The sequence below is a fragment of the Manis javanica genome, chromosome 4 (genome assembly GCF_040802235.1).
Source record: "Manis javanica isolate MJ-LG chromosome 4, MJ_LKY, whole genome shotgun sequence".
Taxonomy (NCBI): Eukaryota; Metazoa; Chordata; class Mammalia; order Pholidota; family Manidae; genus Manis; species Manis javanica.
This window is the reverse complement of record NC_133159.1, coordinates 136,918,965-136,934,258: the sequence shown is the minus strand read 5'-3', so window position 1 is coordinate 136,934,258 and position 15,294 is coordinate 136,918,965. Positions and strand designations below refer to the sequence as shown.

The following is a 15,294-nucleotide window of genomic DNA, read 5'->3' as shown; positions in this document are numbered from 1 at the left end:
GCCTTTGGGTCTCGCCTGGGCAGCTGTGCGTCGAGCTGGGATTCTTTTCGGCTGCTGGGAGTGCAGCTGCTCCCTCTGGCACCACTGCAGGTGCACACGGGCCTCTCCCACGCAGATGTCTCCTGGGCTCCTCTGGCGCCACTTTCACCAGTGTACATGGCCCACACCTGGGCTCTTCGGTCGCTGCCGTGGGAGGCTCGTACGAGCCGCTCCCAGTCCCCTCTGGCACTGCTGGCGCATGCGATCTGCTCCCAGTCCCCTCCAGCGCTGCCGCCCCCAGCACGCGCTGCCACTCTCCCACTACTGGGCCGGTGTGTCAGGGTCTGCACCAGTTGGAAGAACGACTGGCAGGCTGCTTAGTGCCATGAGAGGCTTCAGAGCTGCACTGCCTCCCCAGGGTTTAGGGCACCTATGGTTCCTCGGGATTCCCAGCTGCTGGCTAAGTGTGCTGGGATCACTTCGTCCAGCTGTGGGGGTCCCTGTGTCTTTAAGACTTGCAGAAAACACTCACTTTTCTTTTGTCTCAGGGGCGCCAGTTGTGGGGACCTGCCCACTGGTTTTGCTTTTCCATTTCTCTAATATCCAGCACCCCGTGCACCTTGTGTCTGTGCTCTGGGTGCGGATTTCTAGAGCTGGTTGTTTAGAAGTCCTGGGCTTTCACTCCCTCCCTGTTCTGACTCCTTTCTTCCCACTGGGTTCTGGGGTGGGGGGGCGTTCAGGTCCCACCTGGCTGCAGCTTGTATCTTACCCCCTTCGAGTGATGTTGAGTTCTCGCAGATATAGATGTATCCTGGCTGTTGTACTGCATCCACTGGTGTCTCTTTTAGGAGTAGTTGTATTTATTGTATTTTCAAAAATATGTATGTTTTGTGGAGGAGATTTCCACTGAACTACTCACACCATCATCCTGTGATCCCTCCTTGAACTTTTTATCGCAGATGTAGTCCAACTTTGAGGAAAGCCATATTTGTTCTGAGGCAATTTCTGAAAGGGGATTATAATTCAGGATAGTGGTCAGGACAGAAAATGATATGTGTCAACTATTGCATATGTATTATATTGCAGAGAATGTAAATCAACCATCTTTCATAGGTATAAGATGATTTTTCCGAGACTATTGACCTTATGGTTCTTCACCTGTTATTCAGAAAGAAACCAATTCTTTATTACTTCCATTGATAAAATACTCAAACATAAATATAAAAAGCACATGAACTTGTAGTTCTCAACTTTAGGATGTCAGTGAAAAGGCAGAGATAATACAGGCGTATAAACAAAGATTCCCTTGGCCATGTTTTTCAAAATCTTTTGCCAAGGAAATTCCCCACCTACCAAATCTTACCCAGTTTACACCCCCTCTTACAAACTGATGGACTGAAATTTTTAGCCTATGTAATAAATTATTAGCACACAGATAAATTAATCTTGATAAAATAACCATAATCTCTTTGGTACAGTGCTTTTGTGTATGCAGGAATTTGACTTATAATTCGATATATAAGTCTTATTAAGGACATATTGGTGGCACAAAGCCTTGCTATATATACCCTGCTGAGTGAGGTTCATTGATGAGATTTTTCCAACTCTAAAGAGTATAACCTGCTATGTATTCCCATTACTGTAATCTAAATGCTAAACTCAATACTAGAACATCACATTTGGAAGGATTTAAAGAAAGATGTTTTACTTTATTAACCAATCATTGTGTGCTTTCAAAGCTATGAGTCATCATAATTATAGCTGTGCAAAGCTAAAAAGTATGCATGTTTTCTAGTGTATGTTTTCTCTTTTCTTGTTCTACTTCATGGATAACTCAAGAAACAGAAAATTACTACCTACCTCCTTAAGGTCTTTGCCCTGCCTGCCCATGAGACAAGACACAAATTAAAGTAATTTTACTGAAGATTACCAGCTACCAAATAATATATTCATGTAGTTGATTTTTATGTATTTTGAACTCAGTTGTTTTTTATCTTGCCAGGAGCTGAATGAAAACCAGAGCACCCCCAAAAAAGAAAAACAGGAATGGCTTTCAAAGCAGAAAGAGAATATACAGCATTTCCAAGCAGAGGAAGAGGCTAATCTTCTTCAACGTCAGAGACAGTACCTAGAGCTGGAATGCCGTCGCTTCAAAAGAAGGATGTTACTTGGGCGCCATAACTTGGAGCAGGACCTTGTCAGGGAGGTATGTTTAAATGGTGTGAAATCAGAATCTTCCTGAAAATATGTCAAATCACATCCCACCCTCAAGGCTTTAGAGTGCTGCTTCCCTTTGCCTAAGTCCTTCTTCCCTGGAAACCCAACCCACACGGTTCACTTTCTCCATCACTTCATGTCTCCTCACTTCTGATCACCAAATCCTTCTCCTTCTTTAAATATTCTTGCACTCTTCTCTCTCTCTCTCTCTCTCTCTCTCTCTCTCTCTCTCTCACACACACACACACACACACACACACACGCGCGCGCGCGCACGCGCGTGCATGCGTGAGTGCATGGACACACTTTTTATGGGGATCTCTCTCTCCCCAACTAGAAAGGAAATTATATGAAGTCCCAGGTTTTGTTCAGGGCTTTTATATCCAGTGGCTAGATATATCCTCGCCTTATATGTAGTGACTGGCCCATAATAGGTATTCAATAAATATATATTATGTAAATATTTAATAAATATTAAATCCATGAGTGAAAGAAGTATTAGTTTTTAAACTATGAAAAAACTAATTAGATAGTTTGTGTCTTTTCATCTGAAATGGGTACCATGAAGGTATATATTACCATTTAATATATTTTTGTAATCACGAAATTATTTATTGGGCATATATAAAAACTTGTATGCCAATGAAAACAATGGTTCTCATTTTCAGGTATACCTATGAGCATAGATGAATTTGTTTCCAAGAGTGGCTTAAAATAAGCTTCAAATATAATATAATTACTCAAATTTACTAATAATTAAATAAATCCAAAGTAAAGCAATTGCACCACTTAGATAAGAACAGTCTAAAAAATAGGTTAAGTCCTAGTAGTGGCCTGGGAAAGTGGGCAATGTTGGTAAGAATGTAAATTGATACTGCCATTTTGGAGCATAATTCAGTTTGTACAGTTTAATTTGCATGTATCTTCTACCCATCAAGTTCACTTCTAGAATTCTATCCTAAAGAAATAATAACATAGTTGTATGTTGTATCATGTTGATGTTTATTGAAAATTTGTCATGAAGCAAAAAATGGAAAAACTGTTTATTGAAAAATTGTCATAAAGCAAAAAATGGAAAAACTATGGCATCACAAAGCAGAAGCTTACTATAAAACTTTAAAAAAAAGATCTATATGTCCTGGTCTGATCTGGATATTTGTCCATTATATTTTTAGGTAAAGAAAGCATATTATATGCCTAAAATATATATTGTTATTCAATTTTGAAAGTGTATGTTTTTGTGTAATAGTTGTATCACAATAAGCATGGGGAAGGTTGGGAAACATGCACCAAATTGTTGGCCTCTGGAGAAGGGGCAGCAGAGGCAAAGGGGACAAGTTTGACTTACTTCTACAGAGAAAGAGTGTGTAAGTGTATGTGTGTGTGTTGTACATTTGATCTTTTTAAACTGAAAAAAATTGTAATAACATTTCTTGATCATGAGGTATATATTCTGAGAGCTTTCCACTTATGAACTCATTTCACCCTCACGTTAATTTTATGAAACAGCTATGTTATGGTTTCCATTTGAGAAGTAATGAAATGGAAGCACAGAGAGTTTAAGTAATTAACCCAAGGACTCACTGCTTGTCAGTAGCAGAGCCAGGATTTAGAAAGCAGGCAGCCTAGCCCTAGAGTCTTGTGTTCTTAACCACTGCACTATACTGGGTATACTGCATGTAACCGAATTGAATGTATACTCTGAAGAAATTCAAAGGATGACTTAGAAATCCTGTTCAAACACAAAATTAGGAAACTTAAATGACGGAGAGTAGAAAGGACATTAAGTCTCTTGGGACAGATTTGATATATCTTAAGCTTATTGCTAAAAATAGTATAAATGGTAAATGAACAGATAAATAAATTATGCTACTATTTGCCCATTTTCTACAGTTAAAATAATAAAACACTAATGTTTACTGTGCAGTCATTACTAAATCAGAGGATTACATCTATATCCTGGTTATTCTGTTTCTTAGGATTTTTTTTCCCCTGGCATTGTACATCAGTAAATTATGCCTTTGTCTTTTGTTATGAATTAGGAGTTAAATAAGAGGCAGACTCAAAAGGACTTGGAGCATGCAATGCTACTGCGACAGCATGAATCCATGCAAGAACTGGAGTTCCGCCACCTCAACACAATTCAGAAGATGCGCTGTGAGCTGATCAGATTGCAGCATCAAACCGAACTCACTAACCAGCTGGAGTATAATAAACGAAGAGAACGAGAACTAAGGCGAAAGCATGTCATGGAGGTTCGACAACAGCCTAAGAGTCTGAAGGTACCTTTAGCCTAAGCTTCTTGACAAAGGAGAACAGATAAAAGGCATCATGTAAACACTAAAAGTCTAAGCCAGATGTCTGCCATAAAGAAATTGAATAAGCTTTTTTTCTTTTCATTTTAAGCATGTTTGGTTAGTTTTGATGTAGAGGGTCTGTAGCTACAGACTTCTGCTTATGTATTCCTCAGCAGAGTACCAAAAAATGGCCAGAACTTCTTAACTGTGAAAAGTGCCATAAATAAGATACAAAATCCTTATTTTAAGTGTACCCAAATGTCCAATGTTGATACTACAACTATATATCAACATACTAACCTGTTGGCTTCTCTCTGTTGTTACAAGTTTTATAGTTTCGGGATCTTATTTCCTCTGAATGTGATTTGTATCCAAAAAAGGCAGTAAGTTGTTGATTAGTACAGAACAGTGAATGAAAAATGCCTTTTTACCCCCTCTCCCTTCATTGTCTATACTCATCCTAAGAGGAATAGTGGAATTACCACGTTACTCCCATTCTTTCTGTGCTTGGTAGCATAGGTAAGACCAGGGCATGTGTAAAGTTGGAGTATATTTTTTAAATTAGTACATCAGAGTGAAGCAAGTTATTATTATATGCCCTCTTGTAGACAAATAAGGAAAGACAAGTGTTGGTGATGTATAATAATATCTAAGGACTTTAAATTTTATATTTGCTATGCATAGAGGAATTTATTCATAGGATACAAAATTCAAAAGATACCAAAGCGTATTTATTATAAAGTTAAAGGTTTTCCTCTCCTTGTCCTTTAAGCCACCTGGTCCAGCCCCCTCTACCAAAATCAAACAGAGTTAACAATTCCACGGAATTTTCAAATAACTTGTAATAAATATGTGAAGTATAATGACATGAATCTTAATGAACAAAAAATCAAAATGACCCACTATATATGTTGTCATCCATAGTAGTACCTCAATTAATCTGTACATGTCTGCACATTTTAAACTTCTATTTACATCTAATAAGGCCCAGGTCCCACAATATCTTCTTTACCCCCCTTTTCCAACTCTGACAATTTAACTATAAAACTATCAGGTAACAACACTTACCTGAATAACTTTCCTGAAGTGAAGTGACATTCACTCATAGAAGTAATCTGTGTCAAAACCAGAAGCTAAGCCACACCTGGTGGTATCTTTGATTCCTGTTCAACTCCATTCATACAGGTTGTCCTGAACAAAATACAGAAGCAAAGCTAAGATTCACCCTTTCCTCGTGAATCTAAGAAAAATGTTACTTTGCTGTATCTTCAAAACAGCTAATGAACATCGTTTACAGAGTGGCTCATATGTTGACTACCCACATAACATCATTAGTTAATGCTTATAAAAATCAGATTTCATAATGATTTTCCAGATTTATTTTGTCTTTGTAGTGGCTACACAGTAGAGTTTCCCACCAAAAGGTATTTAAAGCATGTCTATAAAATTAATTACAATTTTGAAGTGACCAGCACCCAGAAGTAAACCAAACTGAAAGCTTGTTGGTTTTCTTTGGTCAAACCATAAATCTGATAGGACTTCATTTCTCTGGGGCTTGGAATAGGTTAGTTGTTTGCTGTTTAATCCCTTTCTTTTTTTTCCTCTGTTGCAGCCTTCTCAGTTTGAAAGGTTGAAAACACTAGTCTGAGTTTCACAGATGCTATTAAAAAATCAAGGGGAAAAATAATGTTTCACAATCATAGTCAGACTTCAGATAGAAAGGTTCCTTCTCATGATACATAAGCTCAAGATATTCCATAAAAGAAATTGTTCTTTTTACTTTTGTGGGAAAGAAAATCACCATGTTCCTCTTAGTTATATATATCTATCTACTTGCACAATTTGAACAAAACAGACTCTTTTTTTTAAATTAAGGTATCATTGATAAACAATTTTATGAAGGTTTCACATGAGCAACATTGTGGTTTCAACATTGACTCATATTATCAAGTCCGCCCCACCCTATGGTAGTCACTGTCCATCAGCGTAGTAAGACCCTATAGAGTCATTACTTGTCTTCTCCGTGCTGTACTGCCTTCCCCATGACCCCCCCTATATTATGAGCGCTAATTATTGTGCCGCTTAATCCCCTTCTCCCTCCCTCCCCACCCACGCTCCCCAAACACTTCCCTTTGTAACCCTATCCCTTTGTGGAGAAAACAGACTCTTTTAACACCAGGTCATTTCATTTACGCAAGTAACAGTTGCAACTTTTTTAGGTAAATTTTTATTTACTAAGTAATAGTTCAGCTTCCATAGTTGCAACTATTCCAGCTTTCTCCAAGACTTTAAGGGGGATAGGAGGACTTCAGTGTGCACACTTAGATAAGCTGACAGTATTTGTAGACATTGGGCACTATTTCTGTGGAATGACTTGGGTAAACACCTATTGTCTATCTTCATCTGCTATCAGGTGATGTTTTGTCAGTATTAAGTGATTAAGAAACAACTGGAACATGTTTATCCTGCTTTCACTTGAGTGAAACATTGAGGGATATAGTTTATTCTTGGTATAAGTATTAATCTTGTTGAAAAAAATTTTCAGGGCATTCCTTTTTGTCATTAGCTAGTGATACGGAGTGACTATAGTTTTCTTGGCAAAATATTTGAATATTTAAAAGTTTTTTAAAGAATGGAGTCTGTTACACAAAGTCAGAAGAGAATTCTAAATTTCATTGTTCCATTCCTAACTTGGAGGAATTTTATTAACCAAGGGCAGTATTCAAGAGCAGTGCTAAGCCAACTAAACCAAGAGTTTGTCTTTCTAGCTAGACATTTCTTGATCCTTCGCAGAATAAAGGTACATGACTATGAGTTAGTACCTCAATTGGTGCAAAATGCAGAAAAGGATATATATTTGATTTTGTAGTATTGGAGCAAAGAGTGTGAACTAGTTCATTGACAAGAGTGTTTGGTCATACATGCATTTGCACACCAAATCAACCATTCAATATCTGGCAGTATATATATTAAGGTAAATAATTTCAACTATAGGTTCTGCCTTTGTGTCGTAAATGAGTGTTGTTACTTGTAGGCTTGATGGGTATACCTTAGAAAATATCATCTTACTAAGTTTTATTAAAACTTGAGTTCATAGAATAATTAACCTATGATTTAAAGCCAGAGTTATTATGTTTCTGAACTCAAATTATTTTATCTCAAAACTGTTTATGTAGTTCATGACTGTTATCATTACCGCAAGAAGGGTTGTCGTCCCTTCCGTTGCCTCATAACTTTTCTTTGACCTTTGAAAGATTAGTTAACTGACTTTCAGGTTTTTGCTCATGGTGCTAAAGAGTAAACCCTTATGAAGTAGTTTCTACCTAGTTCAATATCTTAAGGAAAAGACAATTGTAATAACAATATCAGTCAGTTACTAGTACCCTACTTTTATGGGGTCCATCACAGACTATATTTACAGTTGAGATTGTCATTAAAAGAAATTGGAGCAAAATGTCTTAGATAAGGAACAGAGTAAATATGCTTATTTTCTGCTTCAGGGATCTGATAAAATATTGTCTGGCCAATAAAATTATTTTATGTCTACTACACTTAGTGCATGAAAAGAAATGTAATTTTCTGCCATCAGTATACACAGAAATCAAAGGTAATTTTAATACTTACTCAGGTCACTAAATTAAAAACTAAATAAGTATTGCCTGAAGTCCTATGATAAATGAAGTTCTTGGTATTCTTATGTTTTAGAGTTTGTTATAAAATTGCATGGAATCCAATGGTTTGACCCAAGTATAGGAAGTACCTGCAACCTTATGATCTGAGTTTTTGTTTCTTCTTTTCTATTCTAGCCTTTTCATGTATAAGCTATACCAAATGCCATGTGTTAAAAATTATCTATCTTTTTTCTTTCCAGTCTAAAGAACTCCAAATAAAAAAGCAGTTCCAGGACACCTGCAAAATCCAAACCAGACAGTACAAAGCATTAAGAAATCACTTACTGGAGACTACACCAAAGAGTGAGCACAAGGCTGTTCTGAAACGGCTTAAGGAGGAGCAGACCCGGAAGTTAGCCATCTTAGCTGAGCAGTATGACCACAGCATTAATGAAATGCTCTCCACACAAGCTGTAAGTTTATTTTATTTAGGCAAAACAAACTGAGTGCCCTTTTCCTTCCACCACCTGAATAAATCCCTACAATTAAAATATTGAGTTGGAAATGAAACTCTGCTTCACCTTGGGAAATAGTGCTGGTGGTCCATATTCTTTATGCATGATGTGTATATAATTCTCTTTGATACATTTGGACATGAGGTTCTACATAGGCTCTCTGCGGGTGCCTTGCAGGGGTTTAGTACACACACCAACAGCGTATCAAGATTGGAGAAGCAGCTTTGTTAAGCAGAGTTTAGAAAGTAGTACTTGATTGGGAATCCAGGTAGTTCCATTTGAGTGCAGATACAAAATATTTGCTATGTAAGTTTACAGACTTTTTCTTAATTGGCCAGATAGTAAATATTTTAGGCTTTGTGGGCCAGGAGGAAAAATTGAGGTTATTATGTGGGTATTTACATTGCCATTTAAAATGTGACCATTTCAGAATATAAAAAAACATTCCTAATTAGTGGGCTATTGAAAAACAAAAACAAAAAATCAGGTAGCTGTTCAGATTTGGCCCATAAGCTGTAGTATGCTTGTCCCTATTCGATAGTTATTTCCATTGGATAGAAGAGATTCAGAGTCTTATATCAATCAGATTCTATATTTTTCTTTAAAAAAAGAATGATTATTTAGGCATCATCCAAATAGCTTATGATAGCTTTATCCTTATAATGCCATCATTGGTGCTATGTTTTCCTTTTTCAGAGATGTTTACTGCAGGATGTAAGAGAGAACAGCTGTGCTCTATGGAAGAGTAGTCTGTCTTAACTTACACCTCCTCCTTCCCAGACGTCATGAAAAGATAGCTCACAGGAGGATGTATCTGTTTTCTTTCTCTCTTTCAGCTGCGTTTGGATGAAGCACAGGAGGCAGAGTGCCAGGTTTTGAAAATGCAGCTGCAGCAGGAACTGGAGCTGTTGAATGCATATCAGAGCAAAATCAAGATGCAGGCTGAGGCACAACATGATCGAGAGCTTCGGGAGCTTGAACAGAGGGTCTCCCTCCGCAGGGCACTCTTAGAACAAAAGGTATAAGTAATAGAAAAAAGTAATTATGCTAGTATTTGCTTTCATCAATATCATTTTGTAAATATATTTTCATGATGATAGAGGTGGCATTAGATTGTTTTCACAATACCATATTTGCTTAATTCAGTTTTCGTAGTGTTTTCTTTTTCTTTAAAATTAATAAGTTTGATATATTAAGGGAATATACTTAAGTAGTAATTGCTAGAGGAATGATGTGGAGTTATGTGAAGACAGTTGAATTGTGGAAGGATAGCTCTGGCTCTGTCTTGCTCAGTTTTTTTGTGTACGTAGTTGTATCTAAAGAAATTGGAGAAAAAGTTGGATAGTGAAGGAAAAAACTTTAGTAATTGCTTGGGAGAGATAAGGAAAAAGGATCAGGAATATACTTTATTCATTCATCCTTGGTCTGGAACTGTACAGATTGGTAGATTACTAGAAAACAGAATGTAAAACCAGTTTTACACAGAGGAAGAGTTAGGCTGAAAATATTATTTCTAGATATATCTTTATTTATTTTACTTATTCTTTGTCACATATATTAGAACTAGAATCCCTAAATTCACTTGTATCCTTTAAGGTACTGAGGCTTATGTGTGTGTGTATGTTGAAGAAAGAACGATAGATAGAAGATTTTGAGAAAGAAAGAGAGGAAAGGCATTAGTTTTGAGTAGTAGTAGAATGTCAGCTGCCTCTAGGATTGAATGCTATGTTCCAGAATTCCTGAGCCATAAGTTCCTAGCAGCTGGTATGGCCTTAGGTCCATTGGTCCATTGTAAGTTAACGCGTGCCTAATGGTTTTGTCTATTAAAAATTGTCATTGCATCTGGACCATTAATTGGCCCATAGATTTTCCTCTATTTTCTATAGTTCTTGTGATAGAAGTAGAATACTTCATTTATATTAAAAAAATATATTCTTTATAAATCCACCTAAATAAGGTGTTGCTGTTTCACTGGCTCAGCTGTCTTTATTACTGGCTTCTTTGACAGTTACTTGCCTCTAAAAATTATCTCAATTATGTTTCTCATTCAAGATGGGCAGATTGAAACACACATAAATTTTTAGAAAAATGTAATTGTTCCATGTAAAGAATTCATAAATCTGCCTGATTTCAACTTGAATATTTAAAATGTAATATAAAGTTCCATCTCTTATGCTTCAAATTTATCACTAAAAAAAAAAAACCTATGATATTTCACTAACAGTGTTATGAGAGAAATATTGGTACTGTTTTATTTGTATTTTTAGCTCCACCTAGTGGCTCAGAGTTAAAGAGTGCTAATAAGTATCTTAGGTGTAGTCTTATTTCAATATATGAACTAAGGCCTTTGTGTTCTACAAAACCCGGTAAAGTGTTGGCATAGGGTTGATACCATTGCCAAGAGTGCAGATGTTAATCAAATAATTTAGAGAATTTAGAGAAAAGAAATCCAGAATACAGGGCAAACAGTAAACAAAGAATTTTGAGAATTCAGAGAAAAGAAATCCTGAATACAGGGAAAGCAATATGCATAAATATGTTAATTATGGCATCATTTATAATGATTTAAAATACCATCTAAAATAATTAAGTACTCATGACCAAGCCACTTAATAAAATCTTACTCAATCCATTTAAATGATGCCTATAAAGATAGTATTAGATAGTATTAATGTGAAAAAATGCTTATGAGGTGCTGAATAAAATAAAGACAAATCACACTTAAGGTGAATTGAACTAATGCTTATAATGGCTATATTAATATGGTAGATTGGTTGTGTGGTTTATATTATTTAGATAATGGACATGCACAAGATTATTTAGTATTAAAAATAATAAAAGAAACAGTGGAATGTATCTACAGTGCTTTGAGTTGCTACTTGATTTTTAGGGCTCATGTTTACATTTCAAGTGAAGTGTGTGACTATAAAGCAGTTTGGGGTCAGTCAGTTGGCTACTGCCAAGGCCGTGATACATGGTATGAGTTGTTAACATCGTAACATCTATATTTTCTGTACTTTGTGCTTACTGGTTGTACAGATAAGAAACAGTCATCTGAAAAGAGAGGTGGAACCAGAGAGAATGTTAGTTGTTTCTAGATGAATAATAATTCTGTTTAAAGATTGCTTTCAGCCTCCAAATGAACCAAGAATTATCCTCCAGGTCACCAACAGAGTAAGCCTCAGTTGAGGCTCACATGAGGTCTTACTGCAACTTTCCTTGTGCTTCATTTACATTAAATTTCAGCAAAATGACAACATCACTATAAACGTTAAATTCTATGTGAATTTCATACATGCATAAGAAGTGGCAGTATTTCCAAAGTATAAATGGGCTTTTCTTTGTTGTATCATTTCCTTTAATTTTCCCTGAATATTTCACTTAGTATCAACATCATGGTTGGTAGTTTTTAAATAAGAATTGACAATTGGAATATCTTATAGGACCTTTCAGACTGGTAATATTCACACAAAAAATATCACATTTGATTTCAGAGAAGATAGATTAGGAGAGAAGTCTCAGAAGTCTTATACCCAGTGAAACCACCCTTCTTATTTACAGTAATAAGTTAAGATATTTTCAAAGAAATGGGGGTTAATGTAGCCTATCACAAATCTTAGTTTTTATTTTTATTGAAAAATATTCTGAGTTTCTTAAATGACAAAACTAATTCAGCAAACAAAATTGAAGCTGTGCTTACTGGATAAAAGTGGATAAGCATTAATGTGTTTAACATTTTTACCATGAGTTTCCTTCAAATAATATACAAGGCACTCAAGTTAAATACTCAGTACAAGGCTTTTATTAGGTCCTTTGAATTAAATGCTCTTAATAAATGGATTTTTGAAATTTTAAAATAGACTTAAAAGAAAATTTGAAGTTATTTGAATCCTTGCAGATATCTACATTAATTCTATATGAATTGGATATTTTATATGTAGATATTAAAGTGGAAAAATTATTTTACAAACATTTTTTTGAACTTGGCAATTATATAGAAACAAATAGAAATTAAAATGTCTTTAATCCCACCACTCAGAAGTCACCACAGTTAATTTGATATCTTTCCCTTAGAAGAAACCTTGTATCTAATCTTGTTCTCTTTCAACCTTCATTAGGAAGTGCCCTCTGTAAACCTTTGTAACACTTTAGTACTCAGAGTTTAATAATTTTCAAACTCACCCTACCAAAGTCCATTCTGGTCTATTTGTAATTCCCCACACACATACTATCATTTTGCATGCCTTTGCCCATGTTCCCTCTGCTGAAAATATCTTTCTCTTACCTTGTCTTCTGGTAAACTTGTGCTTTTCCTTCAGAATCCAGTCTCTGTCACCTTCTCTGAGAAGACTTCTTTGCCCTACTCTTCTTCCCCTATAGAGTGAATTACTCCATCCCTTTGTATTTCTGTTTCACCTTATAAATCTGTTATTACATCTGATCATATTATGTGGCAGTTTTTTATTTGCATGTGTTTCCATGCTAAATTGTGTTTTTTTAAAAGGCCACTTTAAAAAATGATACATTAGAGGGGACTTGATAATATGGATGAAGGTTGTAACCACAGTGTTGCTCATGTGACACCTTCATAAGATTGTATATCAATGATAACTTAGTAAAAAAAAGATACATAAAAACTAAACATTTGTTGAACTAGATTTCTGTAGAGAACAATGACTTGATTGGCTTAAGTCCTCAAATATCTTGAAACCTAATTGAATACTTCTTTACACATTCTCTTTATTTCCTATTTTTTAAAAACTTTGTATCATGGAAATTTTCAAATGCACACAAAAAGTATTAGTGAAATTATTAAAAATTAGTACAATGAAGTCCCCAAATACTCATTACCCAACTTCAACAGTTACCAGTATCTTGCTAATATTTCATCTGGTTCCCCACTCCACATGCAGCTTTTTAGGGGAGCAGAAGATGGGGCAGAGTATCTGGAGTATTTTAAAGCGAATCCCAGCATAGAATCATTTAACTCCAAACACAGATAAGGAAATAAGGACTCTTATACTTTAACATAGTCATAATTCCATTGTGCTAACTAACAAAATTATAATAAATATTTAAGATTACCCACTACTCAGTCCATACATGAATTTCCCTTTGTATCTAAAAAATGTCTTCTTTGTTTATTGAGACTGGGCTCAAACATGGTGTAGACATTGCATTTGATTGTCTTTTGGTCTCCCCTGCCCTTTCTTGTATTATTGTGGACTGGGTCATTTGCTTTGTAGGAATTCTCAAATTTGGATTTGGCTGATTCCAACCTCATGGTGTCATTTAATGCATTCCTCTTTACTTTGTATTTCCTGTAAACCGGTTGTTAGATCTAGGGGCATGATTATGTTTATTTAAAAATTTTTTTCCTTTTAAAAATTTTTGTGAGGATTTTTCATAAGGGTTACTGTGTTATACTTCCTTTTGCATCACATCAAAAGATATATAATGTCTAGTTGTCCCACTTTGAAGTGATATTTGGTGAGTGGGTTCAGGTATTCTCATTCATTAACAAGTTCTCCATCAACTTCTTCCCATTGTCATTGACTTTATTATGTACTTTTTCACATTAAAAAAAAATTAAAGCTATATATATTTGTAAACCTTTGAGTTGTCCAGAACTGATTATGATGGGTATCCACCCACTAATCTCTAAGTACATAGTTTTCTAACTTTCTAATGGAAACTTTACAGTTTTTGTTTGTTTTCACTTAATGCTCTGATCTATCTGGAATATGGTATCAGATGAGGTTTCATTTTTATTTTCTTCCAGATGATTGGCCACTTGTGCCTGTGTTGTTTTTCCCATTAAATTAATCATTACTCTTGTACATTAAAAACTTACAAACTTCATTCTGTTTATGTTTTACTAATTGCTGATTCCTACACCAATACCATATTTATTATATTAGAGTGACATTATGGCATGTCTAATAAGGCTAGATTCTCCTTACACATTTTCTTTTTCATTCCCTTTACCTAATAGATTTATTAGCCATTGATGATAATTGCCTTGATGTATTATTTCAATACATCAAGGCAATTTTTTTTCTTTCCTTTTAAGAACTTAATTTTACACATTTTAGGATTATAAGTTACATATGATTCTTACAGTACAGCTCTTTGATTTTTAAATGTACATCCTTTAAAATAGCCAGAGTGGACATTAGTGTTTTTTTTGGTATCATTAATGTACAATTACATGAGGAACATTATGTTTACTAGACTCCCCCCATCACCGTGTCCCCCCAACATACCCCTTTACAGTCACTTTCCATCAGCATAGTAATCACTATAGAATCACTACTTGTCTTCTCTGTGTTGTACAGCCCTCCCTGTGCCCCACACACATTATGTCTCCTAATAGTAATGTGACTTTTTTTTCCCACCTTATCCTTCCCTTCCCACTCATCCTCCCCAGTCCCTTTCCCTTTGGTGACTGTTAGTCCATTCTTGGGTTCTATAAGTCTGCTGCTGTTTTGTTCCTTCAGTTTTTTTCTTTGTTCTTATACTTCACAGATGAGTGAAATCATTTGATAACTTGTCTTTTCTGCCTGACTCATTTCACTGATAATACCCTCTAGCTCCATCCATGTTGCTGCAAATGGTAGGATTTGTTTTCTTCTTATGGCTGAATAATATTCCATTGTGTGTATATACCACATC

At 35.5% G+C, this 15,294-nt stretch overlaps 1 protein-coding gene across 4 annotated transcripts in view; it reads left to right on the top strand.

Moving 5' to 3' along the window:
• The window catches only part of TAOK1 (TAO kinase 1), a 183,180-nt gene that overhangs the window by 158,286 nt on the left and 9,600 nt on the right, over nucleotides 1–15,294 (top strand). For all 4 annotated transcript variants that reach the window (XM_073235077.1, XM_073235076.1, XM_073235079.1 and 1 more), the window contains 4 exons: nucleotides 1,982–2,185; nucleotides 4,239–4,478; nucleotides 8,365–8,577; nucleotides 9,456–9,638. In XM_073235077.1, coding sequence (XP_073091178.1) covers nucleotides 1,982–2,185; nucleotides 4,239–4,478; nucleotides 8,365–8,577; nucleotides 9,456–9,638 — 840 coding nt within the window. The remainder of the gene's footprint in view (nucleotides 1–1,981; nucleotides 2,186–4,238; nucleotides 4,479–8,364; nucleotides 8,578–9,455; nucleotides 9,639–15,294) is intronic.